At 40.1% G+C, this 27,882-nt stretch overlaps 4 protein-coding genes, 1 non-coding gene and 1 pseudogene across 5 annotated transcripts; 2 read left to right on the forward strand and 4 right to left on the reverse strand.

Moving 5' to 3' along the window:
* The first annotated feature begins 6,157 nt into the window (after positions 1–6,157).
* LOC137746497 (pentatricopeptide repeat-containing protein At5g66520-like) lies at positions 6,158–7,828 on the forward strand (annotated as a pseudogene).
* An 85-nt stretch (positions 7,829–7,913) lies between these two features.
* Positions 7,914–10,709, reverse strand: LOC137747204 (beta-glucuronosyltransferase GlcAT14B-like). Its single transcript, XM_068487267.1, has 4 exons — positions 9,856–10,709; positions 9,214–9,289; positions 8,991–9,106; positions 7,914–8,755 (listed from the first exon to the last, which is right to left on the reverse strand). Exons 1-4 carry the CDS (start codon positions 10,403–10,405, stop codon positions 8,238–8,240), a joined length of 1,260 nt encoding a protein of 419 aa, XP_068343368.1. The 5' UTR covers positions 10,406–10,709; the 3' UTR covers positions 7,914–8,237.
* A 3,487-nt stretch (positions 10,710–14,196) lies between these two features.
* On the forward strand, positions 14,197–15,790 carry LOC137746804 (probable sugar phosphate/phosphate translocator At4g32390). The gene has a single exon (XM_068486813.1). It carries the CDS (start codon positions 14,383–14,385, stop codon positions 15,418–15,420), a length of 1,038 nt encoding a protein of 345 aa, XP_068342914.1. The 5' UTR covers positions 14,197–14,382; the 3' UTR covers positions 15,421–15,790.
* Positions 15,791–16,114: 324 nt separating this feature from the next.
* Positions 16,115–16,784, reverse strand: LOC137746897 (protein NRT1/ PTR FAMILY 6.2-like). Its single transcript, XM_068486914.1, has 2 exons — positions 16,652–16,784; positions 16,115–16,542 (listed from the first exon to the last, which is right to left on the reverse strand). Exons 1-2 carry the CDS (start codon positions 16,782–16,784, stop codon positions 16,115–16,117), a joined length of 561 nt encoding a protein of 186 aa, XP_068343015.1.
* Positions 16,785–16,981: 197 nt separating this feature from the next.
* Positions 16,982–17,063, reverse strand: TRNAS-AGA (transfer RNA serine (anticodon AGA)). The gene has a single exon. It is a non-coding gene; the product is annotated as a tRNA-Ser (tRNA).
* Positions 17,064–18,376: 1,313 nt separating this feature from the next.
* Positions 18,377–25,591, reverse strand: LOC137749028 (AAA-ATPase At3g28510-like). The gene is made up of 2 exons (XM_068489211.1): positions 24,509–25,591; positions 18,377–19,137 (listed from the first exon to the last, which is right to left on the reverse strand). The coding sequence occupies exons 1-2, from the start codon at positions 25,521–25,523 to the stop codon at positions 18,734–18,736; spliced, it is 1,419 nt and encodes a 472-aa protein (XP_068345312.1). The 5' UTR covers positions 25,524–25,591; the 3' UTR covers positions 18,377–18,733.
* Positions 25,592–27,882: the final 2,291 nt, after the last annotated feature.

Here is a 27,882-nt window from a genome sequence, read left to right on the forward strand (position 1 = left end):
GGATTAGAAGAAAATTTTCACCAAAAATACATTTTGTAGAACATCAAGATGATAGTTTTGTGTTGTGGTATGGTGATGCGAGAATTATACGCACACAAATTAAACCCTCTTTTTGACAATTGTAGTAAGTATGTAAGTAGGGATCGTTCTGGACCGGGGATTAGGAGGGATTGTTAATCACTTGGATTTGACTCAAAAACGCTAAAAACACAATCTAAAACACTATACTAGACTCAAAGAATGCAAAACTAAACTTTAAAACACTAAGACAAACCAAAGACTCAAAATGCTTTAAAGCATAAACTAAATTGATTTCTAACTAAATTGAACAATAAGGTAAATGGGGATTTAGGTTTTGATTAAACTAAATGACAGATTGTAAATTAAAGCATAAGGAAATGAAGTAAACACAAAATGAATGAATCAACAGCTAATAAAAAGAGATAGCACAAATGGAGATGAAGCTAGAGATTCGATTTCACCATTGCTAAGCCAAGTCCATGCTTGTTAAGTCAGATTATACTCATCCCTCTACTTATTTCTTGGGTTTGTTTCACTTAGATATGATCAGCCATATGATGTGTGGATTTGATCAAATGTCTCTAATCATGAGCCTAATTGTGATGTGCAACTTTGGTTCCTAATCAAGACTATATAATGCACAAGAAACTTTCACAAAACCAAAGGGAACACTCGGCAGGATGTTTGCAAAACATTCCCTTCATTCATTCACATATCTACCAAGATTATGCATGATGTGTGCTTTAATCTTGGCTAAACAACCTGTGGTTAATTCAAATGATGATCAAGCATTAAAATCAACACACTAAGTCACAATTAAATCGGAGAATGAAACAAGAAATAGATAGATTAAATGAGAATTCCGAATTAACTACATGGCAATCTTGCAAGGCTACATCGAATCCCTAGAGAGAGATTAGTTACACTTCATGTTTACAAAAGGTTTGACATAAAAATATATAACATGAGTGAACATAGGATTAAGAAGAAAGAACCCTTGAAGCAAAACTGATGTCGAAATCCTTTAAGAAATGGGAGAGTGTATCTAATGGAATGAAGCCGAGAGGAAGTTCCTCATGGTACAAAACAAAGAGAATCAAAGAAACACCTAAACATTCCAACAACTCAAACTTGAATTGTATGAACGTTTAGGCCCTCTTATCTTCCTCTTCGTCGTAGCACAAGGTCTAAGGGATGTTGTTGGTGTGTTGAATGGATTGGGGAATTATGGAAATGGATGAGGAGTGGTGTTTGGATTATAAGGGAATGGTAGCTCACGGCAATGAGGGAAGATTGGATGTGTTTGTGTATGAAAATGAGATGTGATTTTTGTGTATGAATGCATGGGTTTTTATAGGGGGAATGGGAGAATATGTGGGTGATTGTTTAAGAGTGAATGTGGTTGTTATGATTGAGAGTACATGTGGATGAAATGATGAAGTAGGAAGGTGGAAATGCATGTGTTGAATTGGTGGTGCAATGATGAAAGAGTAAGTGCATGTGTGTGTGAATGGTGGTGCAATGATGAAAGAGTAAGTGCATGTGTGTGTGAATGGTGGTAGCTAGGGTGAATTATGATGAATGCATGTGGAATAAAGATGGAGAAGGTGGTGTAATTATGAAGGATTAAGTGCATGTGTGTGTGAATGGTGGTTCTTGATGGTTTTGGGGTTGTGATGCATGTGAATGCATGTGGCTAAGGGTTGTTGATTGGGCTAGAGGTTTTGCATGGCTCAAAAGATTGTTTGATTGGGCTAGGCCCTTTGTTTTATGTCCAAAGTGCATACAAGGCTTTCAAATTCGTCCAACACTTTGGCTCCAAGCATATGCTATCCATTCCAAGCCCAATTTTGCTCCAAAATGCATCTTTTTGCTTCCTTAGCCATATGAACCTAAAAACACACGAAAATGGCTTAAACTACTAAAACAATTATGAATTAACAACATAGATGCACGAAAACAAGCTAAGTAAGTCGCCTAAATATGCTCCTATCATATGGGCAAGATGAAAATTTAACAAAAATAAAAAAAAATAAGAGGAAAACTAATGAAAATGGCTTAAAAACTTTGAGTTTTAATGATAAAGACAAAATAAAGGGTAAAGTGAATAGTACCATGATTGATTTTTTAGTGTAAAAATGATTTTTCGTTAAAGTGAACAATACCGCGGACTTTTCGTTAAAACTCCCAAAAAATAAAAATTTAAATAAATAAAATTAATGGTTTAGACGTAGTCCAAACTCACGCCTAAGTCCAAACGTATGCCCACTAGAAAGTTCAAGTTGTAGTAGAAGCAATGAAGGCCCATGAGGTTTAGTGTTTAGGGACATGTGAATAATAACACCCTAAGTTCAAGTGTTTAGAGGCGTGTTAATTTTATAGATGTTTTAATCTAAAAATATTTATATTCCGATAAATATTGAAAAATCACTAAACCTAACACTTATTAACTACATAAAATTAATTAGTAAATCATAATTACTAATTATTAAACCATAACCTTTAGCTCTAGCAAATATTTTATGCGGGAATTAACGAAAATGTTCACTTGATGTGATTTTATCCTTTATTAAGCCCAGGAACTATTTCTCGTTAATTTTTTGAAGTTGAAAAATAGAAAGGAAACAAAAAAAAAAACTAATAGTGGGGTCTCCCAAAGAGATTTGTAGGTGTCCAAAATCTTGGGAATGTGCTAAATTAATTTTAGGAAACATGTGGTGCGAGTAAAATGACTATAATTTTGACTTATAAGTTTATAACGAATATTGTAAAAGTTCTCAACATCGATTAGAGAACTATGGGTTGTAAATCACAGTTTTTGTGAAAATTTGAAATTTTTAGCTTTAGAAAATATTTGTGTCACATCCCGCCCTGGGGCGGATCACTTCCCGGGCCCGTTCTACCACCGTAACACGATATTGTCCGCTTTGGGCTTACCATTCCCTCACGGTTTTGTTTTTGGGAACTCACGAGCAACTTCCCAATGGGTCACCCATCATGGGATTGCTCTAGCCCCCTTCTCGCTTAACTTCAGAGTTCCTACGGAACCCGAAGCCAGTGAGCTCTCAAAAGGCCTCGTGCTAGGTAGGGATGAGAATATACATATAAGGATCACTCCCCTGGGCGATGTGGGATGTCAGAATCCACCGCCCTTAGGGGCCCGACGTCCTCGTCGGCACACCACGGGCAAGGTTAGGCTCTGATACCAAATTGTCACATCCCGGCCCGGGCGGGACCACTTCCCAGACCCAACTCCACCGTAGCACGATATTTTCCGCTTTGGGCCCCGACCACGCCCTCACGATTTTGTTTTTGGGAACTCACGAGAAACTTCCTAGTGGGTCACCCATCATGGGATTGCTTAAGCCCCCTTCTCGCTTAACTTCGGAGTTCCTACGGAACCTGAAGCCAATGAGCTCCCAAAAGACCTCGTGCTAGGTAGGGATGAGAATATACATATAAGGATCACTCCCCTGGGCGATGTGGGATGTCACAATCCACCCCCCTTAGGGGCCCGACGTCCACGTCAGCACACACGCAACCAGGGTTAGGCTCTGATACAAATTTGTCACATCCCATCCCGGGCGGGACCACTTCCCAGGCCCGCTCCACCACCGTAGCACGATATTGTCCGCTTTGGGCTTACCATTCCTTCACGGTTTTGTTTTTGGGAACTCACGAGCAACTTCCCAGTGGGTCACCCATCATGGGATTGCTCAAGCCCCCTTCTCGCTTAACTTCGGAGTTCCTACGGAACCCGAAGCCAGTGAGCTCCCAAAAGGCCTCGTGCTAGGTAGGGATGAGAATATACATATAAGGATCACTCCCCTGAGCGATGTGGGATGTCATATTTGCGTCGGAGTTAAAGAAAATATTGGAAGACCTTTGGACGTGATACTGTTTATTAGGTCCTGAAACTATTTTTTTATTGATTTTTTCAAGTTGAAAATACGAGAGTATCTTTAAATTTAGGTTTTAAATCATTAATTTTAAGTGTTTAAATATTAATTATAATAGATTTAGCGTGGGATAATATATTTTGAAGAACATGAATATGATAATTTGTAGTTATGATGAGATAAATAAAATAAAATCAAATAAATAAAAAGAAAAAAATTGAAAAGAGGGGGATCGGTACGAAGATAGCGACTTTAACTGAGTACAATTGCTAGTTTTCTAGCGATTGTAATTTGTTACAATCGCTAGTACTATAGCAATTCCCTTCAGGAAAGATCGGGATCAAAGTATCGATCGTAACATTCCCCCCCCCCCCCCCCCCCCCCCCCGCCTTTTTCTTTTTCTTTTTCTTTTTCCATCGAATTTCTTTTTCTTAGTGCATTACTTTATTTAGATTCAAATACCTTTTATATTTGTATCCTTATTTTCAAATTTTTTTGACATGGATTATAAAAAAAATTTCACCAAAAATACATTTTGTAGAACATCAAGATGATAGTTTCGTGTTGTGGTATGGGTAAGACAAAAATTTAACAAAAATAAAAAGATAAAACTTTAAATAAATAAAATTAATGATTTAGACGCAATCCTAACTCACGCCTAAGCCCAAACTTATTCTCACTAGAATGTTCAAGCCGCAGTAAAAGCAGTGGAGGGCATGGATGCCCATGAGGTTTAATGTTTAGTGGCATGTGAATAGTAACACCCTGAGTTCAAGTGTTTAGGGGCGTGTTAATAATAACACCCTGAGTTCGGCGCGTTTCATTGCCCGACGCATTCAAATTTTTTTCCCCGCACATCACAATGGAGAAATGTTTTTTTTCCTTTAAACAGAGGTTACTCTATTACAACTTATGACTTTAGTGCAAATCCTATCATGGTTAATAATGACTTATAATATGCCTACCCCAAGCAACAATGCTTTGTCTGGCTAACTATAGTTGACCCTTGAGATTAAAATGAAACCATACCCCTTATTGATAACGGCCTATAAATGCCCTATTCCTACACAAGCAACAACAGTCGACCCCTAGAATTAAAACCAAACACACCCCCTATAAATGCCTTACCCCTGGCACCTATGTTCCATACAACAAACCATGACAAACACATGAGATTAAAACTAAACCATACCCCTTATAAACGCCCTACCTTTGACACAATTCGTTTATACATGCAACAATAGTTGACCCGTGAGATTAAAACTAAACCTTATCCCATATGGACAGTGGCTTATACATGCTCCACCCTGACACCATTCTTCATGCGGGCAACAATGTGCCTGGGCTCGCATCGTTTTGCATGCGTCAGTTTGCCTCGTTTTGCATGCACCAACCTGTCTCATTTTTCGTGCGCCTTGCCCGGCTCGTTTTGCATGCCAATTTTTTTCGTGTGTTGAGATTGCCTTGTTTTGCATGTTGCAATTTTCGTGCACTGAGTCTACCTCGTTTTATGTGTTTTCTTACTGTTGTATGAAATTGAAATGAAATAATAACTAAATGTATGAAATTGAAATATTTTAAAGATGTTGTATGGAGTTGCAATTGAACCCAAACTTGAAGGGCTAAAATGTAATTTGATTTTAAAAACTTCTATGTTTTAACAATTTAAAAATAACTTTGAAATATACTTTGACTTTTTTATTTTTTTTTGGAACAAACGAAATTTCTACATTAAGGGGAGGGGATGAGCTTAGCCTCACAATGGACTAATAATAATGTGGTTCAAATTCGCCTTTAGCAAAAATCGAACCTAAGACCTTTTACTTACAAGTGAAGACCGTGATTATTATTATTAATTTGAACAAACGATATTATCTACATTAAAGGGGTTGAGGAGTGAGCTAAGTCTCACAATGGATTAGTAATGTGATTCAAATTCGCAATTAGTGAGAATCAAATTTAACACATCTCCCTTACAAGTGAAGAGTGATTATTTTTTTTTAACAAACGATATTATCTACATTAAGAGGATGAGAGTGGGTTAACAATAATGTAATTCAAATTCACCATCGATTATAATCAAACCTAAAACTTCTCATTTACAAGTGAATAGAAATACTATTAGATTATAGTACTAAGTGCAAGAACATAATTATTTGAACCAAGGTGTAATTGTAAACACCCTATGTCTCCAGGCTCTTCTTGGGACCGCCCAAAGGGGTAACCCGCCAATTTACATGATTCAGAAAACCGTTAGAAGCAACGGCCTTGTTTCTTTCCCACAAAAATGCAAAACCCTAAACCAGCTCAAGCAAATCCACGCCCACATCCTTACATGCCGTCTACCTGAAAACCTGTACGCCATTGCTCCGCTTCTCTCCGCGGCAGCAACCTCCAAAGATGTCTCCTTTTTATCCTACGCGTGCTCAATTTTCAAGCACCACCATAACCACCGCAACATCTTCATGTAGAACACCATGATCAGAGGATATGTTCAGTCGCACTCGCCGGTTCCCGCCATTTCGTGCTATTTAGACATGTTGAATTATGGGTTTGTTTCGAATAACTACACTTTTCCGCCGTTGATTAAAGCGTGCACGATTCTCGCACTGAATTTGAAGCTCAGTGGTCGATTAGTTCATGGCCATGTGATTCAGTTCGGGTATGGTGATGACCCTTTTGTTATTAGCTCGCTGATTCAGTTTTATGCCGTAATCTATGATATGGAAACTGCAAAGATGGTGTTTGATAAAAGTCCTAACAGGGATGTGGTAGTGTGGACAACAATGATTGACGGGTATGGGAAGACAGAGAATGTTGAGAATGCCCGAGCTTTATTTGACGAAATGCCGGAAAGAAACACCATATCTTGGAGTGCGATGATGGATGCGTATTATCGAGTGAACGACTTCATGGAGGTGCTTTCTTTATTTAGGCAAATGCAAGAAGCAAGCACAAAGCCTAATGAGTCAGTTCTTGTTATTGTTCTGACTGCCTCTGCTCATCTCGGTGTGGTCGCACAAGGACTGTGGGTGCACTCCCATGCTAAAAGGTGCAAGCTTGAATTGAACACGAGATTGGGCACTGCTCTGGTTGATATGTACTCGAAATGCGGATATGTGGAAGTAGCATTACGTTTTGAGGGCATTCTTAACAAGGATGCTAAAGCGTGGAATGTTATGATCGCTGGAGTTGCAATTAATGGGGATGCATTGAAATCACTTGAACTCTTCAATAAAATGGTTTTAGATAGGATACAACCCACAGAGACCACATTTGTTGTCGTTCTCTTGGCTTGCACACATGCAAAAACGGTTGACAAGGGCCTTGAATTGTTTCATCAAATGGAGACCCTTTACGGGGTTAAACCTGGGCTTGAACATGACGCTTGCATTGTTGACCTATTGACTAGAGCAGGCATGGTGGAGGAAGTTGAGAAATTTATAGAGGACAAGATGGGAGGGCTAGGAAGGGGGGGATGCCAACGTGTGGGGAGCATTACTGGCTGCATGTAGAGTTCATGGGAATGTTGAAATTGGCAACAGAACTTGGAAGAAGCTTGCAGATATGGGAGCAGCCGACTGTGGCATTCATGTTCTTTCGTATAATGTGTACAAGGAAGCTGGCTGGGACTTGGAGGCGAATAGAGTCAGAAATATGATCTATGAAGCGGGAATGAAGAAGAAACCTGGTTCCAGTGTGATAGAGGTAAATGGCGCGGCCGAAGAATTCTTTGTTGGTGATCTTTGTCATCCACAAGCAGAAGAAATGGTTAACATGCTCAACTCCTTTCGTAAAATGGTGAATTTTGAGGATATTTGAGGAGGTATCCATTTTATTTTTCATAATTTTATGTAACTCTGTTATTTTATTTTGCATAATTTAATGCAAAGATGAATGAATATATTTTACCGGTTAATTTACAGAAAGTATGAAACATATTAACCTGCAATTGTTCAATTCTCGAACCTGCTTCCACAAAACTAAACAAGCATGACTCAAAAACACTCATCATTATGTAAATTGAATAATGCATTACAGTACACCTTCAGCTTTTCAACTAGAAGAATATTGTATTGAACATTACCATATATGATAAGCTGGTAATGCAGAAATACATACATATATATATATATATATATATATAAAATTATATATATGATTGTAGCTATGAACTTCTCTTCCCCACTAAGTACATATAGCCTGCTAATATGCCCTTGTCAGCCATTATTACTATGAACTAAGATCAATCGTCGACATCGCTTACTAGGTATAACTTATAAGACTAACATAGTAGTTTACCCACTGTTTTGGGTGTCAGGTGCATTGCTTCGCATGAAAATCCTCGGCAGATATCAAACTGGTGACGAGGCGCTTTAGCCTTTGAGCACCAAGACCCGGCCTAAGAGTGGTGATGTTTTTTAAACTGTAATCTGGAACTGTCGCACTTCCATTTGCTTGAGTACTGAACCATCCACCTGGCACATATCCATTGGCATTGCAGCCTAAAAGCTCAGAGTCGATCTTGTCAAGAACTGACTCATTCCTCCCAAATTTCCTGGCGAAGGGCGCATTACTGTCTACCATGCGCTGGAAGTCATCCATGATGAGGAAATGTGGATGTTGTTTTGGGGGGTTGTCCCATGATATGAAGTGGAGATCATGGTTCACAGTAGTGTTCCGAAACTCCTCAGCGTTGCAGATGACAGTGTGGAAATACCCTTCTGGTGAAGAGAGAAAGTTGGCATAATACATAAGGACTGTCCTTGGCAGATTGTCCCAGCCCCATAAAATATATTCGATAAAAGGACGGGAGAGCATCATCCAAGCAGACCCTGAGGAAATTATTGAGCAGAATCCAGAATCAGCTATAAGTTATATGTATGGAGGGTGCGTTCGGATATAGTGACTAAGATTCGTAAACTTTTAGAAGGCAGCTGCCATGTAACTTATGTTAAAGAACAATATAAGCAGCGCACTTTCTACTTTGAAAGCGTAAGATACAACACGTTACAGATCTTGAACCAGATACATGCTCAAATGAGAAGCAGTGGAAGCAGAGATTTTCACCTGTAAACAGCTTATATGCAGTCGGCACGCTCCTCTTCTGTGAGATCCAGAATACATCTGATTTTTGCCGGCTATACAGCCCCGGATCAATTATAACGGGCTTTGCCCTCTGATCCCTGTGGGATTCATGCAATTTAAACCTTTTAGGAGCAGTTATATACAACTTTGCACACTTAGTGTGTCCAACTAACTACTACAAAAGGAGGGGAGATGAGCCACGTACTCCTTCCAGCCAATGTCACTGGTATGCTCAATGAAATTAAGATTTCTTGGAATGGATGACAAGACATGAAGCAGATCTGTTAGACAAACGCGTAAATCAAGGCGTTAGGATATGACGATGCAGCTTAATCATTTAACCCCGACTCTAAATTCAACGATAAGAAATCAGCACGGAAAGTAACAGATTGCATGAATGCCGGATATCACAAACAAAACTACAAAGACTAAACCCACCCTCGCCCCTCCCTCACTCTCTCTTCTTTGTATTACAGAACAATAGCGGTATCCGAATGCTTTTCAGTACAGTTAGCAATGAGCAGAAGCGGTAACAAACTTTTTTGGACAAAGTGATATAATTTTCTATTACCCTAATTTACGGAGAAAGGAAATAGCAGAAACATTATCCTCGCCAACTGGCCTAACCCACGTCTGCCAAAACTAAAAGCGGAAATAATAAGTTATACAAACTGCTTTGCACCTGCCAAAATAAGCCTGAGAAACCAAGAAATCCAACGCAAGAATACAGAAAATATAGCAAAGTCCAATGCATAACCAAAATTAGCAACAAATTAAAAAAATAGTCATAAATTACCCAAAAGCAGAAAAAATAGCAGTAAAAGAATCAGAAAGGCCAAAAATTTACCATCTTGCGTCACCAAAGGATAATCAGAAGCACTCAAATTGATAAACCAATCCCACTCGCCACCCTCCTTCAACAAAATCGCCGCCGCGTGCAGCGTATTGGTGACCATCGTCGGCCCTCTGTACGTCACCAAATTGGCCCTCACCACCGCCCTGACATTCCCCAGCTTGGCAAACAATGGCTCCTCCTTCACAAATCTCGCCAAGTCCAGCCGCTCCTCCGCCGACGCCTCCAGGTCCAAATGCACTGCGTACTGATTCCTCGGATGGTACAGCGCTTTCAGCGTCCGCTTCAAGCTGCCGCCGTCGCCGACGGAGCCGGAGATCAAGTAGGCCAATCTGGGAACTGGGTTTTTGGAAGTTTCCGAAATCTTTAGCTTCGATTCCACGAAATGTGGGAGGTGTTTTTTCACACGGGGTCGGTAAAATAATGCGGAAGACGAGCTGGAAGAGGTAAAAACAGTAATGAAGATTAGCAGGGTGGAGAGAAGAAGTGAAACCACCAAGGGTAAAAACCATTTCTTCTTCTTCTGTGGCTTGTTGGTATCCATTGTTGCCGGCGACCAAGCTCACAGCAAGTAACAAGAAGAAGAACCCAAGATTTAATCAGCTGAGAAGGTGAGGAAAAATGGAAGCTTTTTCATTTGGGGGGTTTTGGTTTCGGCGGCTGAGGATATGGGGTTGTGCGCCTGGAGAGGGATCTGTACTGATGAGAGAGAGAGAGAGAGAGAGAGCGAGAGGTGGTTGGTTGGTGGGGTTCACGGAATGAATGGACACAATTTGGTAAGTGATTAATTTTTCTGTTTAGTGTGTATAAACAATGAGATTCTGAGGGAATGTGGTTGCAGTGGGAATGCAGTAATAGAATACTCTTTTCATGAGTGATTTTCGGCAGTGAGGTCTGTGGTGAGTCCACCTTTAAAGCCGACTTTGTCGTTTGGAACGTCACTGTAACGGTATTTAATTTAATATTACATTTTTTATGCAATATTATATGTCATCTTAAAGATATTTTAACACAATTATTAAGGGATTGTCCAATGGTTGGAACGAATTTTAAGCTCGTACTTCACACGACATGTCTTAAATTCGATTCCTGACACTACGCTGAATTGTCTCGATGAGTCTTTTCGATTCCTGAAATAGTGGATTATCATAATGAAACTACCAATTGTTCCCCTTTTGCAGAGAATAAATGATACATTAACCCAGTTACGTACTATTAAGTAAAATAATTTAATACAAATGAAGAGTGTGATTAACGAAATAGCGACACAGAAACATTTTCGTTACAAATAAATTTATCAGGCATGACTTTTTAGGACCGTGTTACTTTAAAAGAAGAATCAACACGCGGATGTGAATGAATGGCCAGATTGGAGAAAAGAGCTAAATTAGCTGTAAAAGAAATCTTTGTCCCCTATTATGTGGGGGCACACATCATGGCTGTATTTATTCATGCATTGGACTTTGGTTTCAATCATGATTGATTATACATGGCCTTTTTTTTTTTTTTTTTTTTTGAAGAAAATTTGAACTTCGCATGTGCAAATAGAATCCATCGCCTGAAAATGCCTCACGGCGCCCGGCCAGTGTAACAGCAATGAAATTTTGAACTTTCTAACAAGACCTTGGAAACGGGTTGTATTCATGTTGTTATTGTGTCATACATGTTGTCGTATCAAACATGTTATTTTAACGGATTTTTAACAGGTGACTGGATAACGACTTGACTCATTATTATGTCGTGTAGTTTCGTGTTAGGTTAATAAATTATGCAAGAAATTATCATATCTAATGTCTAAACCTTACAAACAAGTCATGTTCATATCACTTACGTGTCACACCTGTTATCTTAACGGGAGATCTGATGAAGATTTGATGACAACCCGATTCTTTAACATGTTCTTAACGTGTCATCCGATAATGACCCGTTTCATTAACGGGTTAACCCAACACCTATTATTTTCATATTATTTCCTATCGATTAACAAATCGGACAATAAATTGTCCAATCTAATCTTAACCATTATAATTGTGTTTGCGTAACTTCTCAAACAATGAAACAATTTTCATTTTTTCTATTTGTTTTTTTTTTTCTTTTGCAATCATATCCCATTAGTGGTTTTTCTCTCTCCTTGGAGTGACAGCCCAAAGCAAGTGGACTATTAAAATCTTGGGCTCAACCCAACACCTATTATTTTCGTATTATTTCCTATCAATTAACAAATCATGCAATAAATTGTACAGCCTAATGTTAACCATTATAATTGTCTTTTTGTAACTTCTCAAACAATGAAACAATTTTCATTTTTTCTATTTGTTTTTTTTTCTTTTGCAATCATATCCCATTAGTGGTTTTTTTTCTCTCCTTAGAGTGACAGCCCAAAGCAAGTGGACTATTAATATCTTGGGCTCCTTTCATACTTTTGGCCCAGTCCCTACTCTGGGCATACACAATTTGCAATCCAAAGGCCCATTTGATGTCAACTTCAAGAACATATCATGGAATATACTCATGTCTAGATCACAAGGCAGCTGTATATTAAGTTCGTCACACACTGTTATGTGTTTAAATTTTAGAAAATTAGTTCCAATAGCGTTGGTAGAGATAATCACCATTTAAAGAGAACAACTATGAAAGAGAGAATTATAATTAATTTCCGTGATGTGGAGTGAATAAATAGCTTTAATGTACCAATACTTTACCATAACGTCTTAGTTGCAGGAAAGTTTTGCACCGTCAAAGACGGTCTAGGAAACAAATGTTATTGTAAAGGAGTCAAATATGGCTGAATGCACCTTTGAGTAGTCGGCATGAGAACCACCCTTTCAACCCACGCAAGGGGGAAGAAGACGGGTGTCACCATCTTCCTCTTCCTGACCTGGATCTTCGCCCTTGATTGCGAGCGACCTAATTCAGTCTTTTTATTTGCCCAACTTCTTAGTCAACACACCTCTTAATCCCTTTCAAAGGTCCTTAATCTGAAAAATATAATGGTAGTGTAACTGAATTGTCTTGCAAAAAATTGAGAAGGGAATTTAAAACTAAGAAATTTGGTTTTGGTCGTTGCATCATTGATTAAAATTTTAACGGTCTAGAAATTCCAATACATAGGAAACACTAGTGTGTTGGAAATACAGGTAGGTATCTTAAGGGTTATAATACAATTGGTTGAAATTTTTTAAGTTTTCAACCAATTGTATTGTGAGATTGATAAGGAGACTTTCTAAAAAATAAGACTCTTGATGAACTCTTTGACACCTCATGTTTTGACACAATATTTTATAATGTTAGCACGTGATTAATGTTAAACTATGATGTGACCGGGAGTCTATAAAAAATCTTACTTTAATACCATCTCCAACCCTTAAGCTAAAATCTAAAATTTTTAGCCTAGAAAATGTAGGTTTTAGCCCAGAAACAGTTTTTCTACTTCAACCCTTCTGACCTAGATTTTTTAGCCCGAGATTATTAAAGAATAAGTTTAGGCTAATTTTTTCTTTTAAAGTAATTTAAAAAAAATTATGTATGCTATCATAATTTAATTTTATGAACATTTTAACCTAAAAATATTTAAATTTCGATAAATATTGAAAAATCACTAAATTTGGGTGAATTTTGAGTTAAATAATTTTTTTAATTATTTTAGCCGTTGAATTTAAATTTGGACTATTATATCTTTTTTTTTTATAGTTAGATTTGATTATATTCGATCTCAGTCGTTTGATTCAATAAATCTTGGGAGACATGCCCATGTGAGTGGGGTCCCGCTGGTGATGTCCACACCATTTTCTAGGCTAAATCCTGGGAGGAATTTGACTTTTGTTTTACTTTTAGCTTTTAACCCACACATTTAGATTTGACTTTTGTTTGACTTTTAGTTTTTAATCCACACATTTAGCATGTGTTAGGTTGGGTTGGGTTTGAGAGGGAATGAAACCTAAAAAATAGCATTTAGCCCAGAATTCAGTTTGATTTAAGAGAATATCATTAGCATTTCTTTTATATTATTATATTTCATATACCGGGCGTATTTCTAACACTCACTATGGTACAATATCTTTCTTTGGTAAGTATTGTTGATTACCGGCATTCACATCGGCTAATTCTGGCAGGCGATGAAATAAATTACCATTTTTTGTTATAGTATTTAATTTAATTGTTCCAAAATACCAAATTCCCATTTGCGAAAAACCAATAAAAAATAAAAAGTTAGATTAAATTTCACATTATTTTAGTCAACGAATACCTAACACATGCTAAATTACAAAAATACCCATATCCCACAGAGATTACAAAAGCCCAAGTTCTAATCCAACTGTTACTCCTCCTCCACCACTCTCCCTTCCGCACTGACACATCTTAGAGAGAGAAAGACACACATTTTTTAAGAGAGAGAGAGTCTCCTCCTTATTTAAATCCCAGTCCTCTGCGAGCCCAAATCTAGGGTTTGAGTTTTCAGACTTCAGATCCAATCTAATCAGACCCCCAAATTAGGGTTCGGGTTTTCAGATTCCCAAAAAAATGGCGCTTTCAGAGGGGGTGGTGAAGAAGGTCCTCCTCTCCTACGCCTACGTCGGAATTTGGATCTTCCTCTCCTTCACCGTCATCGTCTACAACAAGTACATCCTCGACCGGAAAATGTACAACTGGCCGTTTCCGATCTCCCTCACCATGATCCACATGGCCTTCTGCTCCTCCCTCGCCTTCCTCCTCGTCCGCGTCTTCCGCCTCGTCGACGCCGTCTCCATCTCCCGCGACCTCTACCTCAAGTCGGTCGTCCCCATCGGCGCCCTCTACGCCCTCTCCCTCTGGTTCTCCAATTCCGCCTACATCTTCCTCTCCGTCTCCTTCATCCAGATGCTCAAGGCCCTTATGCCGGTCGCCGTCTACTCCATCGGCGTCGCCTTCAAGAAGGACGCTTTCAAGAGCGACACCATGCTCAACATGGTCTCCATTTCCGTCGGCGTCGCTATCGCGGCGTACGGGGAAGCCAAATTTAACTCCTGGGGAGTTACATTGCAGCTGTTGGCCGTGGCGTTCGAGGCCACAAGGTTGGTTCTGATTCAGATTCTACTTAATGCAAAGGGTATTAGTTTGAATCCGATTACTTCGCTGTATTATGTTGCGCCGTGTTGTTTCGTGTTCTTGTGCGTGCCGTGGGTCATTGTTGAGCTGCCGGTGTTGAGGGAGAGCTCGAGTTTTCACTTTGATTTTGTGATTTTCGGGACGAATTCGGTGTGCGCTTTCGCTTTGAATCTGGCTGTGTTTCTGTTGGTGGGGAAGACCTCAGCTTTGACTATGAATGTTGCTGGGGTTGTCAAAGATTGGCTTTTGATTGCGTTTTCATGGTCGGTGATCAAGGATATGGTGACACCCATCAATTTGATCGGGTACCTGATTGCGTTTGGCGGGGTTGCGTATTACAATCATGCCAAATTGCAGGGGCTTAAGGCAGCCGAGGCGCAAAGGAAGTCACAGCAGGACAATGTGGAGGCCGGTAGGTTGTTGGAGGAGAGAGACGGGGAAGGGAACGGAAAGAAGAGTGAGACTGAGGATTGATTTTCTAACAGATAACTTAAACATTGTATGTGAGAAAGATGAAGATAGCGAATTAGATCAAAGATAATCGAGGAAGGAAATGGAAAGCTTGTTAATTGGTCACAGTTAGCAGCTATTGTTTGGGGGTATGTGGTGTTAGACGGTTCTGGTTTACTTACTCTTTATTTTTATATCCAATAGTTCAATTTAGCTGCGTCAATTTCAATTACCGGGGGGGGGGGGGGGGGTTTGTGTTTGATCATCGCCGTGCGAAATTATAAATGTTTTCAGACTCGTAATTTAGTTTACGAGGAGAGCTTAAACTTATTGAGTATATCAATGTTAATGTGCCTTATTCTTAGTGTGTTATTTATGCCAGTTTGTTCTTGTATTTTGCCTCTACTCGGTTGAATGCTTGTCAAATTTTGGTTTGGTTGAACACCAATTTTGTAGCTGTAGTTCTAGAATTTCTTGCATCTTCCATTTCTTTGATAGCTGTGGACTTCCGGCCATAAATTGGTCGAAAAAGGCGGTGTTATTTCATTCACAGAAATGGATGGATTCGGGATTTCTTCTCAAATTGTTGCTGGGTTTTCTTTCAGGACATTCAGTGCTACATACTGCTTGTTCCCATAGACGGAAAACAGGTGTTCGTATATTACTCCCTGAACTTCAATTCCGGGGAGAATGCAGAAAGAAAAATGGGTGTAATAACCTAAATTTCGAACTCTCCGACAACGAGAATGGTCAAAAGTCCGTAGAAACAATCGAGCCTGCCCTGATTTATGGTTTTTGCAAGCCATCCGCCATTTTTGCCTCCTGTCACCTTATTCACAATCCAAACCCGGAGGCTACTGAAGAAGAAACCGAAGGATAAGGTACCGAGGAAGAGGCCTGTCCTCATAGTTTTCACCCCCGTGGGCGATTCCGTTATGAAGAAATCAAGCTGCCCGGTGGGCATGAAAGCATTACCATAACCCACGAGCAAGAACTGTGGGAGCAAGAAGAAAACCCTAATAGGCAGAGGATTCAATCCTCCGTTGGCTTTCGCCACGGCCAACCTCTTCCTCGCACATTGTGCTGCTCTCATCCCAAAAGTTGCTAACACAAGCCCTATTGCCATTTTCTGCAGATGGGTGAAACCTGTATGGTTGCATTGCAAGCAGAAAGAAGGGAGTCTTATCATTTAGAAATAACGTTTTGTATGCGCGGTCCAAATTCACAGCCTAATTTCATAACATTAATTTTGTACATGGCCGGCCTTCGCGTTTCTTCATAAGAGGCATGATGACGCGGTCGTTGAAACCGAGAGTGATCATGATGGCTATAAAGAATACGGTGAGAGATCCAGCCGGGATTTGGAAGTTTCCGATCAACCTATCCATGGTCGATGCTTGTTGTACAGAGACGGTCATCATCTGTGCATAACTAATCCAAAATTATGATAATTGTCCACCATATCAAAAGTAATCTTTATCACCATATTTGACATATGACGTTGTTAGGTAACCAAGGCCGTGTTTGATACTTAGGATTGGATTGGACTCGATAAAAACAAAAAAACGTGGTCAAACAAAAAACACGTGGTCGGCAGGATTCGAACCTGCGCGGGCAGAGCCCACATGATTTCTAGTCATGCCCGATAACCACTCCGGCACGACCACTTGCTGTTGATGAAGTTACAATTTACATATATTAATTAAATATATGCTCTTAAATAATGATCCCATTGAAAAGAGTTCCAATGATGATCAATATTATAGCAGTTAATATTTGGACAACAGCACAATAAGAAATAAATTTCTACTTGTTTGTTTGTATGAATTTGAAGGTTTTTTGTGACTTCATGTACGAATTCTCAAATGATGACTTGTCACATCTTTGTGTTTGAATTGATTAACATTTTTTTTGTCGAACTAAGTTGATGAATGTTAGTTCTGTCTCTTTATCGCTGAAACAATTTTCAACAAGATTTTGGATGATGAGAGAAGGGATGGAGTTAGACCATGTCCCATTTACTAGTGCAGTTTCGACTTACGGTTATGAGCAAAATTTAGGACTCGGGAAACATATATATGGCGTGACTATAAAATCAGGACACGGAAGGCATGTTTTGATTTTTAATGTATTGATCTCGACATATTCAAAGTGTGAGGATACTAAAGATGCAAAATTGGTGTTTCAGTACATGAACGATATGTAGTTTCTTGGGTGGAAGAAGGCCGAACGATTCATGAAGTTGATCAGTCAAATCCCAGGCCAACTAGGGTTTTCGTTGCTGCAAAGCCTGCTCGGGGCATGCAGGATACACGGGAACGTAGAGATGGGTGAGAGACCGTCAGACGCGCTGATGGGATTGGAACCGACGGAGTCTGATGCTTACGTGCAGATGTCGAACTAGTATGCTGAGAAAGGGGAGGGGACTGGGAAATGGTGACGAAAATACGAAAAGGGATGAGAGATAGGGAAGTGAGGAAGTTAGGTTTAGCTGGGGGGACACTGGTTGGTGGTGGTTGCATCCATTTTCGTCGGGCGATACGTCTGACCCGCTTTCTGAAGAGATTTGGAGAATGGCTAAATGCTTAGTATTGGACATGAAAGTTTTTAGAGGGTGACAATGGATGCTTTCTCAAGGCACTCACAGTAGATAAATTTTTCGAAATTCCCAGCACTTGTGTCAGCACTTGTGAGAATCGGACACATAAATTTATTTAATTAATTAAAAAGCAAAAAAAAAAGAATATTTTAGTGTCAAATTTCATTGAACTCGGGATTCTGAGTTTGGTTGCCTCATTTCCTCATACCGCTTGTACAGAAAAGATAAGGAAAGTATACAAGGTGGATGTTAGTGTAAGTTGAAAAAGACGGTTCTATGAACTGTTAATTTGGAAGAAGAAAACAAAAGAAGGTAAAAGCACAGAAGAAAAGGAAAGTGGCTATTCCTTTCACTCTGCAAATCACAGAGGAAGATTATCTTGAGTGATTGCCTTTTCTTTTGATTGCTTTTCCTTGTCCCCACAAAACGTGAAAAGGAGGAGAATAAAACTATCACACTCTAGAAGCTGATCACAGCCACTCATCTAGTTAATAGCTAGGATCATTACACATGACACTTATGGCCTTACACTAGGCAATCTTAAGCACAAGTGAATACATAATTAGACACGGAATTAACTTGGCTGCTGAATTTTCAGCAGCCGAGTCTTGTTCATTAGACACATAGCTTATTCACTAATACTAATCTGCTCACAGCTTATAATTCAGCGGTGGGAAATTGAGTACACAAACATCACACTAACATACAAACATAGTATTAGAGGATCCGATGCTTTTCCTAATTTTTGGCTCTCTTTTTATCTTCTATCAAATGATCTTGTGTGCTTGTCAAGCACTTCCTCTTCAGCTGATTGTTTCCGTCTTTCCTTTCTTCCTCGGCTATTAACTTTCCGTTCTCTTTCTCCTTCTTGAGAGCTTGGATCAGGTTCTGCAGGCAGAGGTCAACGTTCCGAGAAAGTGTCTTGGGCATCAAATGCTCCGCAACATCTGCTGGAACCACATTAGTTTCCCCCAGCAACTCACAAATCGCGGGGAATAGATGGTGTGATTCAAGTTTAAGGTAGTTTCTAGCCAGCACCTTGTATGCTTCAAAGGTGCAGTATGATAGTTCTATGTGCTTGTCCAACCTTCCTTTTCGAGTAAGTGCAGCATCGAGTTTCTCCACATAGTTGGTGGTGAATACTGTTAATATAGACAGGGGAAGATCGTAGAAGGAAATCAGAATCAAGAACTAGAGAGAGAAAGAAAGAGACAGAGAAGGTTTTAGAGAGAAGTTGTAAGCTGTTGTATTAATCTTTTCTTAATCTCAAAGCTATTACAATGATGTATTTATACACAAGCCTAACTCTCTAACTGACTATCTAACTAAGAGTTATAATCTTTTGACAACTGTCATGATCCTAGCCACTGTCTATATCCTTACATGCCCCCTCAAACTCATGAGGGGATGATCCGATCATGAGGTTGAAACAATGAGACTTAAAAAGAGGAGCACTAAGGCCCTTAGTTAAAATATCTGCAAATTGTTCCCGAGAGGAGACAAACTGAACACAAAGTTGCTTCTTAGCAACCCGTTCACGCACAAAGTGTACATCGATCTCAATATGCTTCGTGCGTTGGTGTTGAACCGGATTAAAGGACAAAGCTATGGCAGACAGATTGTCACAGAAGAGAACAGGAGGAACAGCAGACTTGACATGCATAAATGCCAGGAGTTGTTGAATCCAATCAAGTTCAGCGGATGTAGTAGACAGAGCTCTGTATTCGGCTTCCGTCGAGGAACGAGAAACAGTGGGTTGTTTCTTGGAGGACCAAGAAATAGGGTTATTGCCGAAGAAGACAACCAAACCAGTGGTAGAACGCCTATCATTGGGATCACCAGCCCAATCGGCATCACTAAATGCCTTCAGTAGTAAATCTCCTCGAGTATAAGAGATGCCAGCAGACAGTGTCCCCTTGAGATACCTCAAAATCCTCTTGACAGCAGTAAAATGCGACACCATTGGAGATTGCATAAACTGGCAGACTTGATGAACTGAGAATGCAATGTCCGGTCGAGTGAAGGTGAGATATTGTAAGGCTCCAACTATACTTCGATATGCTGTTGGATTATTGTAGGGAGTGCCATCATCTTTAACCAACCGATGGTAAGGCAAACAAGGGGTATCACATGGCTTACAATCAACCATCTCAACTCGCTGCAACAAGTCCAGTATATATTTGGACTGAGACAAAAATAATCCCGTAGCAGTTTTGAGAACTTGAATGCCCAAAAAATAATGAAGATCCCCCAAGTCCTTGATGTCAAACTCAGAAGTTAAAGAGGTAATCACTTGTTGAATAGCTGACTGAGAACTGCCAGTAAGAATAATATCATCGACATAGAGGAGGAGTACCACAATGTCACTGCCAGCAAGCTTAACAAATAAAGAAGAATCAGCATATGTGGATTGAAAACCAAGAGAGGGAAGAAAGGTGGTAAACCTGTCATTCCAGGCTCTAGGCGCCTGTTTCAATCCATATAGAGACTTGTGCAATTTACAAACCAAATCAGGATGTGCAGGATCGCCAAAACCAGGAGGTTGAGCCATGTACACTTCTTCATTTAACAAACCATGCAAAAACGCATTCTTGACATCCAACTGTCTAAGAGTCCAATTGAAGTGAGCTGCCAAGGCTAGAACTAACCTGACAGTGGTTGGTTTAACCACGGGACTAAAGGTTTCACCATAGTCCAAACCAGGCTCTTGACTGAACCCTTTAGCAACAAGGCGAGCTTTATGCCGAGCCACTGTCCCATCGGAGTGCTTTTTGAGTTTGAAAACCCACTTACAGTCAACAAGGTTCTTGTGAGGAGGCAACTGTACAAGACTCCAAGTGTGTTGGTTATGCAATGCATCAACCTCTTCCTGCATTGCTTTGGACCACACAGGTATCTTCATTGCAGATTTATATGTTGCAGGTTCCACCAAAGATAAATCAACATCAGAAGATGCAGCCACTTGACTGAGAAAGGCCTTCTTCTTAATGATTCCATTCTTACTTCTAGTTTGCATAGGATGCATATTAAGTGGAGCAATTGGTAACACCACTGGAAGTAAGTTCGGACTAAATTCAGAGTCCACAGGGAGTGGAGAAATAGAACTTGCAGGAACAGTAATGGACTGAGAAGAGATACGGGTTGGGGAAGGGGATTGCTCAGTAGGTAGAGAGGATGATAAAATAGGTGAGGAAGAGGAGGACATAGGGGAAACTGAGGAGGAAGTACTAGGTGGGGGTGTGGGTGAATGAACTAGGACATTGTCCATAGTAGGAACTGGAAGTGGGGAGTAAGGCCGAGAGATAGGTGATGGCACAGGTGTGGACTGTGGTGATGCAGACAGGTGACAGTAGGGAAATTTAGACTCATCAAACACGACATGTCTAGAAATGTAGAACCTACCTTGTAACACATCAAAACAAATGAACCCCTTATACTTTGAGGCATACCCAAGAAATACACACTCTTTGGTCTTAGCTTGTAATTTATTATGAATATAAGGTCGTAATAGAGGAAAGCAAGAACACCCAAACACCTTAAGATGAGTCAAAAGAGGAGGAGTACCAAAAAGTTTTTCAAATGGTGAACAATTATTCAAAACTGATGTAGGCATGCGATTAATCAGGTAGACAGCAGTTTGGCAAGCAAAAGTCCAGAAGGAGGAGGGTAATTTGGCAGATTGTAACAAAGTTACAGTGGTCTCAACAATGTGTCTATGTTTTCTTTCGGCCAAGCCATTTTGTTCCGGAGTATAGGGACATGATCTATGGTGAAGAATACCGTTATTGGTAAGAAACACTTGAAGTTTATGGCTACAATATTCACCACCACCATCAGTTTGCAAAGTTTTAATACAAGCAGAAAATTGAGTTTGCACAAAGGAATGGAAACCAACAAAGATGTCAAAGAAATCTGATTTATTAACAAGAGGAAACAACCAACAATATCTAGTGCACTCATCAATGAGAGTTACATAATACTTGTAACCATCAATGGAATTACAGGGAGATGGACCCCAAAGGTCACTGTGTACAGTTTCGAAAGGAATTACAGATTTGTGTGCACTAGACTGAAAAGGCAGTTTAGTAAACTTGCCCTCGAGACAATTATGACAGAGCATAGGAACAATATCCTTTGTACAAGAAATATGAGACTTAGTAAGCATGATAGAGGCAGTGGTATTTGAAGGATGCCCTAACCTACTATGCCAAAGATTAGAGCTAACAAGCTGTCCAAGCAATGCAGAAGCTTTAAAATGCCCTGGAGAATGACCTGGAGAAAGAAAGGATGGATTGGAAAGGGATGGAATGGGGTATAGTCCATTACTGCAGTGGCCTTTGTACAAGACCCTCCCTGTGGCTTTGTCCTGGATCCAGAAACAGTAAGCATCAAACACTAACCAACAGTTGTTATCAAGACAAATGCGATGAACAGATAACAAATTTTGAGACAACCGAGGCACATAAAGAATGGAATTCAATTTGAGTGGTTTCACAGGTGTTTGAATGATAGAGCTACCAATGTGTGAAATTTTCAAACCTTCACCATTGGCAGTTTGCACAGTCTCAGTAGCGGGATAAGGAGATGCCAAGGACAAATTGCTGAAATCGGCAGTCATATGGTTGGTAGCGCCCGAGTCAGTAAGCCAAATCTGGGATGGAGGAACTGAAGAGGACGGAGAAGATACTGTGTGCAGAGCCTGGATATTGGATTGAGTAGGTGCGGAAGGAGCATACTCATGGCGAGACATCTGAGAGTAGTGTGGACCACCAAAGTTGGGACCTTTGTCATTGAAAAAACAATACCAGGTGGTATGATTTGCCTTGCCACAAATTTGACAGCCTTGTCTTTCCAACTGTTTGGAGTTACAAAACGGAGCAGTGTGGCCAAACTGATTACAGAGTTGACAAGACACTTGCTGCATAGTTGAGTGTCCAATAGACTGTGAAGGTGAGGGTCCTAGCACTCCAGAGAAAACAGGTGCTGATGGTGAACCATGATTAGGAAACTGCTGTCTAGGACTCGGATTAGAATACCGATAGCCCTGATTAGGTTTACTTTTACCCTTCTTGTGGAAACTAAAAGATCGAAATCCACCAGAGGAAACAGACTGAGGACCTAAAAAACCCGAATGAGCACCACCAGATGGATGGGATTTGGGAGCAGAATTACTAGCCACCATGGCAGACAAAAAATGAGAGTTTGCAGTACTGTCCACAATCAATTCTTCAGCAAGAAGCTGCACCCTAAATTCTTGGAGAGAAATAACATTCTCACGACCCCTTATAACACTACGAAATGTATTATACTCAGAAGGTAATCCATTGAGGACTAGAATAACAATATCCTCATCTGCAAAAGGAACACCAGCCGCGGACAAGTAATCGCGAGCTTCCTTAATTCGCTGCAAATATTGAGACACAGAATCAGTCCCTTTCTTGATGGTTTGAAGATTCGACTTGAGTTGAAAAACACTAGTCCGAGATACAACAGAAAATTGTTCATGTAACCGGGTCCAAAGATCACAAGCACTTGTGCTTCCAATAGCACAGGAAAGCGCAACCGGAGACAGAGTTGCAGTAATCAACTGCATAAGAGCTCGATCATGCATCTTCCAAACAACATAATCTTCATTCTCAGATTGAGTGGACGAATTCGAACCATCAACAGCAGAAGAGTTAGAAAGAACATATCGAGATGGACAAGGAGTGGAACCATCAACAAATCTCATGATCCCGTGCCCCTCAAGTAGCAATTGCATTTGGAAATGCCAATTCAAGTAATTAGAATCATCAAGCTTCACATTCACAGAGGTAGAAATTGTAGAGATAAGACTAGTAATAGGCGATTGGAGAATTTGTAATTGAGATGCCGTAACCATATTTGCAGTATTGAGACAGAAATTGAAGAGAAGAAATATCACAAACACCTGGTGTGCACAAATCGATAGTCGCAGAAAGAGAGAGAACGGGCAATGCAGAAACCCTAGAAATCACAGAGAGAGAAGATACCAAAGAATCAACCAAGAACACGGTAATAGTCGATCGGCAACACCAAATCACAGAACAAGAAGATGAGCGGAAGCAGCTGAAGGATCGAAGAACACAGCGCAAGCAACAATGGCGAGTGATACCATGTTAATATAGACAGGGGAAGATCGTAGAAGGAAATCAGAATCAAGAACTAGAGAGAGAAAGAAAGAGACAGAGAAGGTTTTAGAGAGAAGTTGTAAGCTGTTGTATTAATCTTTTCTTAATCTCAAAGCTATTACAATGATGTATTTATACACAAGCCTAACTCTCTAACTGACTATCTAACTAAGAGTTATAATCTTTTGACAACTGTCATGATCCTAGCCACTGTCTATATCCTTACAATCAGAATCAAGAACTAGAGAAAGAAAGAAAGAGACAGAGAAGGTTTTAGAGAGAAGTTGTAAGCTGTTGTATTAATCTTTTCTTAATCTCAAAGCTATTACAATGATGTATTTATACACAAGCCTAACTCTCTAACTGACTATCAGCCTCTCTCCTTTATAGGCTGACCAGAGCCCGTCAATGAAATTCAGAAGCCCTGAAAGAGTAACATGGCTCAGTATATTTGCTTCCTTTTCCTTTCCATCACCTGTATCTTCCTTCTCTATCACTTTATCATTCTTCTTACTCCTTTGCCCCGTGAGATCAAACGAACAATCAATGTCTTCAATCATAATAACAGACTTGTTCGATGTTTCAAGCAGTAGCTTCCTCAGCTCGATGTTGTTCTTAACTGAAGTCAATTCAAGATCGTAAAGATTGTAGCCCAAAAGATTTGCCATGGCGGCAATCATGGTGGACTTCCCAATTCCCGGGGGGCCATAAAGGAGGTACCCTCGCTTCCACGCCCTCCCAGTGCTTTTATAAAACTCTTCCGCTTTGCTGAATGCCATTAAATCATCCATAATCTCCTGCTTCATCACCGGATCCATGGCTAGTGTCTTAAATGTTGCAGGGTGCTCAAACATAACATGGCTCCAACGTGCCCCGTTGTTGGTATAAAGCTTCCTTTCCCGATTTCCCATCTTAGTTGCATTGCCCTCTTTCATGACATGTTTGATATAAGGCCCAACAATGAGAGCCCTGTGCGTCTTATGGAAAGTGAGCTTGTAGTGCCATCTCTCACAAGGAACCGGAGGGTGCGTCAAATGTTGCATAGCAATGGTTTTCTCTAAAGCCCACCATACTTTGGCTCCTTGAAACTCGTCAGCAACCTCTTCCTTAAGATCCATGCTAAGCACAAGGGACTGGTTTTTCTTCACGTAACCACGCAGCCGCTTTGCTTCTTTGGAAGCTTTGGACCTCAGGTAGTTGTGAATGGCGAAGAAGGCTTCACTGTGCGTTAGACTCTGCTCTCCAGAACAGTCACTGAATTTGATTTTGATGTAAGGATAGTAAATGGAACCGACTACCACTGGATAGATCCAATCAATGTGTCTTAAGACACTCAGTGGAAAGCATTCTCTTAAGATAGCCCACGCAGACACAGACATTATATGTCTAATTTCTATTTATGGATGCTAATTGACCTCCCTTTCACTCTTTTCTTGCTTCTCTCTTGGCTTCATGTCCTCAAATTATTTATAGGCGGCGCCAGGTTTTTCCTTATTTCTTTTTTTTTTGCTAAGTTTCGGAAACTTGCTGGCAATTACAGTATATGGAGGAATCAGAAACACAATTTCCTGTAGACCTTCCTAAATTCCCATGACGCACAATAACGATAGCGACAGGCGGTAAGATTCGTCGATTTTAATGTGTCATGGAAGGTTCAGACATGTTTCATGGCCTTTTCTTAACTCTTCTTTTTCAGTATTTTTGAGTATTTCAGTAGGGACCGGCGTTGTAGTCTTCCAGTTGGACTCATGCTGTCTTCCCATGACGCACTTCTGCCTGTGTAATCAAGAAAGAATATGGTTCTTCGAATCTTCCTACACAAACTTCTTCTGAGCAATTTCCTTATGGCTCTTATTTTGACCATCTTAACAGGTTCTTTATTTCCTTATCCGAAAAAGTGAGCTTATTTCCTTTTAGAGAGCTACTAAACCCACCCCACAATCCTATTTCTCCACCAACTTTATTTTCCCACCCCATTGTTTTTGGGCTGAGCCCATGATTACTCTTGGTCTAATAGAAGCGTTGAGAATATTCTCACCAAGAGCTTGGCCCAGTGGGATTTGGCCGAATCCTATTAGGAAGTGGTTTCATCTGGATAAGGAAGAGTGGCCGAATCCTTTTATAACAAGGAATCCTCAAAGGCTAGTTATGCTTCGAATAAGAATAGATGCTAAGATTCAAGGGTTGAATCTAGATGATAAAGGAACTTGATTCAGAGTCCTAAATGAACCAGGATTGGCCGAGACCCATTCAGATTTGGTTAAGCAATTCTAGTCCGAATGGAACTTTACTTCGGTCGTGAGGGAATTACTAATATAAATAAAGAGGGGTGTGCATCATTCAAAACCCCTCCAAATCAACACACAAAGCTACCTTGTGCAAACTCTTACTCTACGTGAAACCTCTCAAATATCTTGAGATTATTATTTTCCTTTTTCCCGCCAACATACCTTCAGTTTGGATAAACAACACTGTGTTGGCAATCGGCAACATCTTTAGTTTGGATAAACAACACTGGAACCGTAGAATCAGCCGACCGATAAGCACCTTCAATTTGGATAAATAACACTGCTTTAGGACCGACTGGTTATCTTTCTAAGTCTTGGTCAGCAAGGATTTCCGAGTCCTTGTTGGAAGAGGTCGTCTCATCAGCATTCTCGGTGAAGTGAGGTATTACCAGGTTACGACATTCGGCACATTGAAAGCCGAATTTGATATTGAACTTCGCATAACTAGTAGTCTTGTCTTCATGCCCTAGAAGCTAGAACCCTAAGGTCGATATGTGTTCCTTCCTCAGCCGCAGTCACAAGATTCAGAAGTCATTAGCGCACCCAACGCCACATCAACATTCATTCACTCCCTGACCAAGCTCAGCCGTCGAGTTGGCACACCCCGCATTCAACCGAATGACGTAGTTAGCTTATTAGTTATTCAGTCTGCACGCCATGTACGCTAAGTAGTTTTTAGAACCAACACCTACTCGAAAAGTAAAAAAGAAAGAATGCACTTTTCCCACCCACTGATATTCTTCAACTATCCCTTACAAAGAAAATTAGCCACCCCCACACATCCACCCAACAAACCCCCACAACCACTTGACGGCAAACAATCCCCTTCTCACTGTCAGCCAACTCTATCTCTAATTTTATCAAGACTGTAAGGATGAGCAAGATTCTCGATCAACCTCGTAGTCGCTCCATGCAATTACAACTCAAGTAGAGGATTAATCGAAGAAGAGGGTATCCAAACCATATCAACTATATGACCTGAACACAGTTCCACACGGATTGCCGAAACTATTAATGGGTATAAGAGAGAGAAAAAGAGTAAGGTTTCTTAAGGTAATTGAAATTGGTCTACGGTGTCTGATGACGAGTTGGAATGGATAGAAAGGAATTGACATAAAAGATGAGGAAAACGATGATTTCAACTTGGTTGGTGCCGTTGCGATGGCTTCAACTTGCTGGGCTCATGTTTTCGTTCATTCTATTTTCAATTTTTTTTTAATTGAAAATTAAAGTTTACAAAAAGTAAGAAGAATTTAACACACACACACAAAAAACAGAAAAGAATAAAAGGTTAAAGATGGTCTTATTAGTCATTTTGTAAAGGTTAGAGATGTCAATAAAATTATCTTTAAAAAGTGGGTGGAGAAATAGTGCGATGGGTGGGCAATTGGGCATATCATCACCTGTTCCTTATCAGCGATTGTGACTCTTAGTCTGACCTTCTTAGCAA

The sequence above is a fragment of the Pyrus communis genome, chromosome 10, assembly GCF_963583255.1.
Source record: "Pyrus communis chromosome 10, drPyrComm1.1, whole genome shotgun sequence".
Taxonomy (NCBI): Eukaryota; Viridiplantae; Streptophyta; class Magnoliopsida; order Rosales; family Rosaceae; genus Pyrus; species Pyrus communis.

What these genes read in the sequence shown, in the direction of transcription:
- LOC137747204 (XM_068487267.1), bottom strand. Translation starts at nt 10,405, where the DNA reads ATGGATACCAACAAGCCACAGAAGAAGAAGAAATGGTTTTTACCCTTG. An exon ending in TCCTTTGGTGACGCAAGATG is followed by an intron (nt 9,290 to 9,855) that starts GTAAATTTTTGG and finishes TTTGTCTAACAG; the next exon opens with ATCTGCTTCATGTCTTGTCA. An exon ending in TGCATATAAGCTGTTTACAG is followed by an intron (nt 8,756 to 8,990) that starts GTGAAAATCTCT and finishes TAATTTCCTCAG; the next exon opens with GGTCTGCTTGGATGATGCTC.
- LOC137746804 (XM_068486813.1), top strand. Translation starts at nt 14,383, where the DNA reads ATGGCGCTTTCAGAGGGGGTGGTGAAGAAGGTCCTCCTCTCCTACGCC.
- LOC137749028 (XM_068489211.1), bottom strand. Translation starts at nt 25,523, where the DNA reads ATGTCTGTGTCTGCGTGGGCTATCTTAAGAGAATGCTTTCCACTGAGT. An exon ending in AGGAGAGAGGCTGATAGTCA is followed by an intron (nt 19,138 to 24,508) that starts GTTAGAGAGTTA and finishes CTATATTAACAG; the next exon opens with TATTCACCACCAACTATGTG.
- LOC137746897 (XM_068486914.1), bottom strand. Translation starts at nt 16,784, where the DNA reads ATGGATAGGTTGATCGGAAACTTCCAAATCCCGGCTGGATCTCTCACC. An exon ending in GAAACGCGAAGGCCGGCCAT is followed by an intron (nt 16,543 to 16,651) that starts GTACAAAATTAA and finishes GCAACCATACAG; the next exon opens with GTTTCACCCATCTGCAGAAA.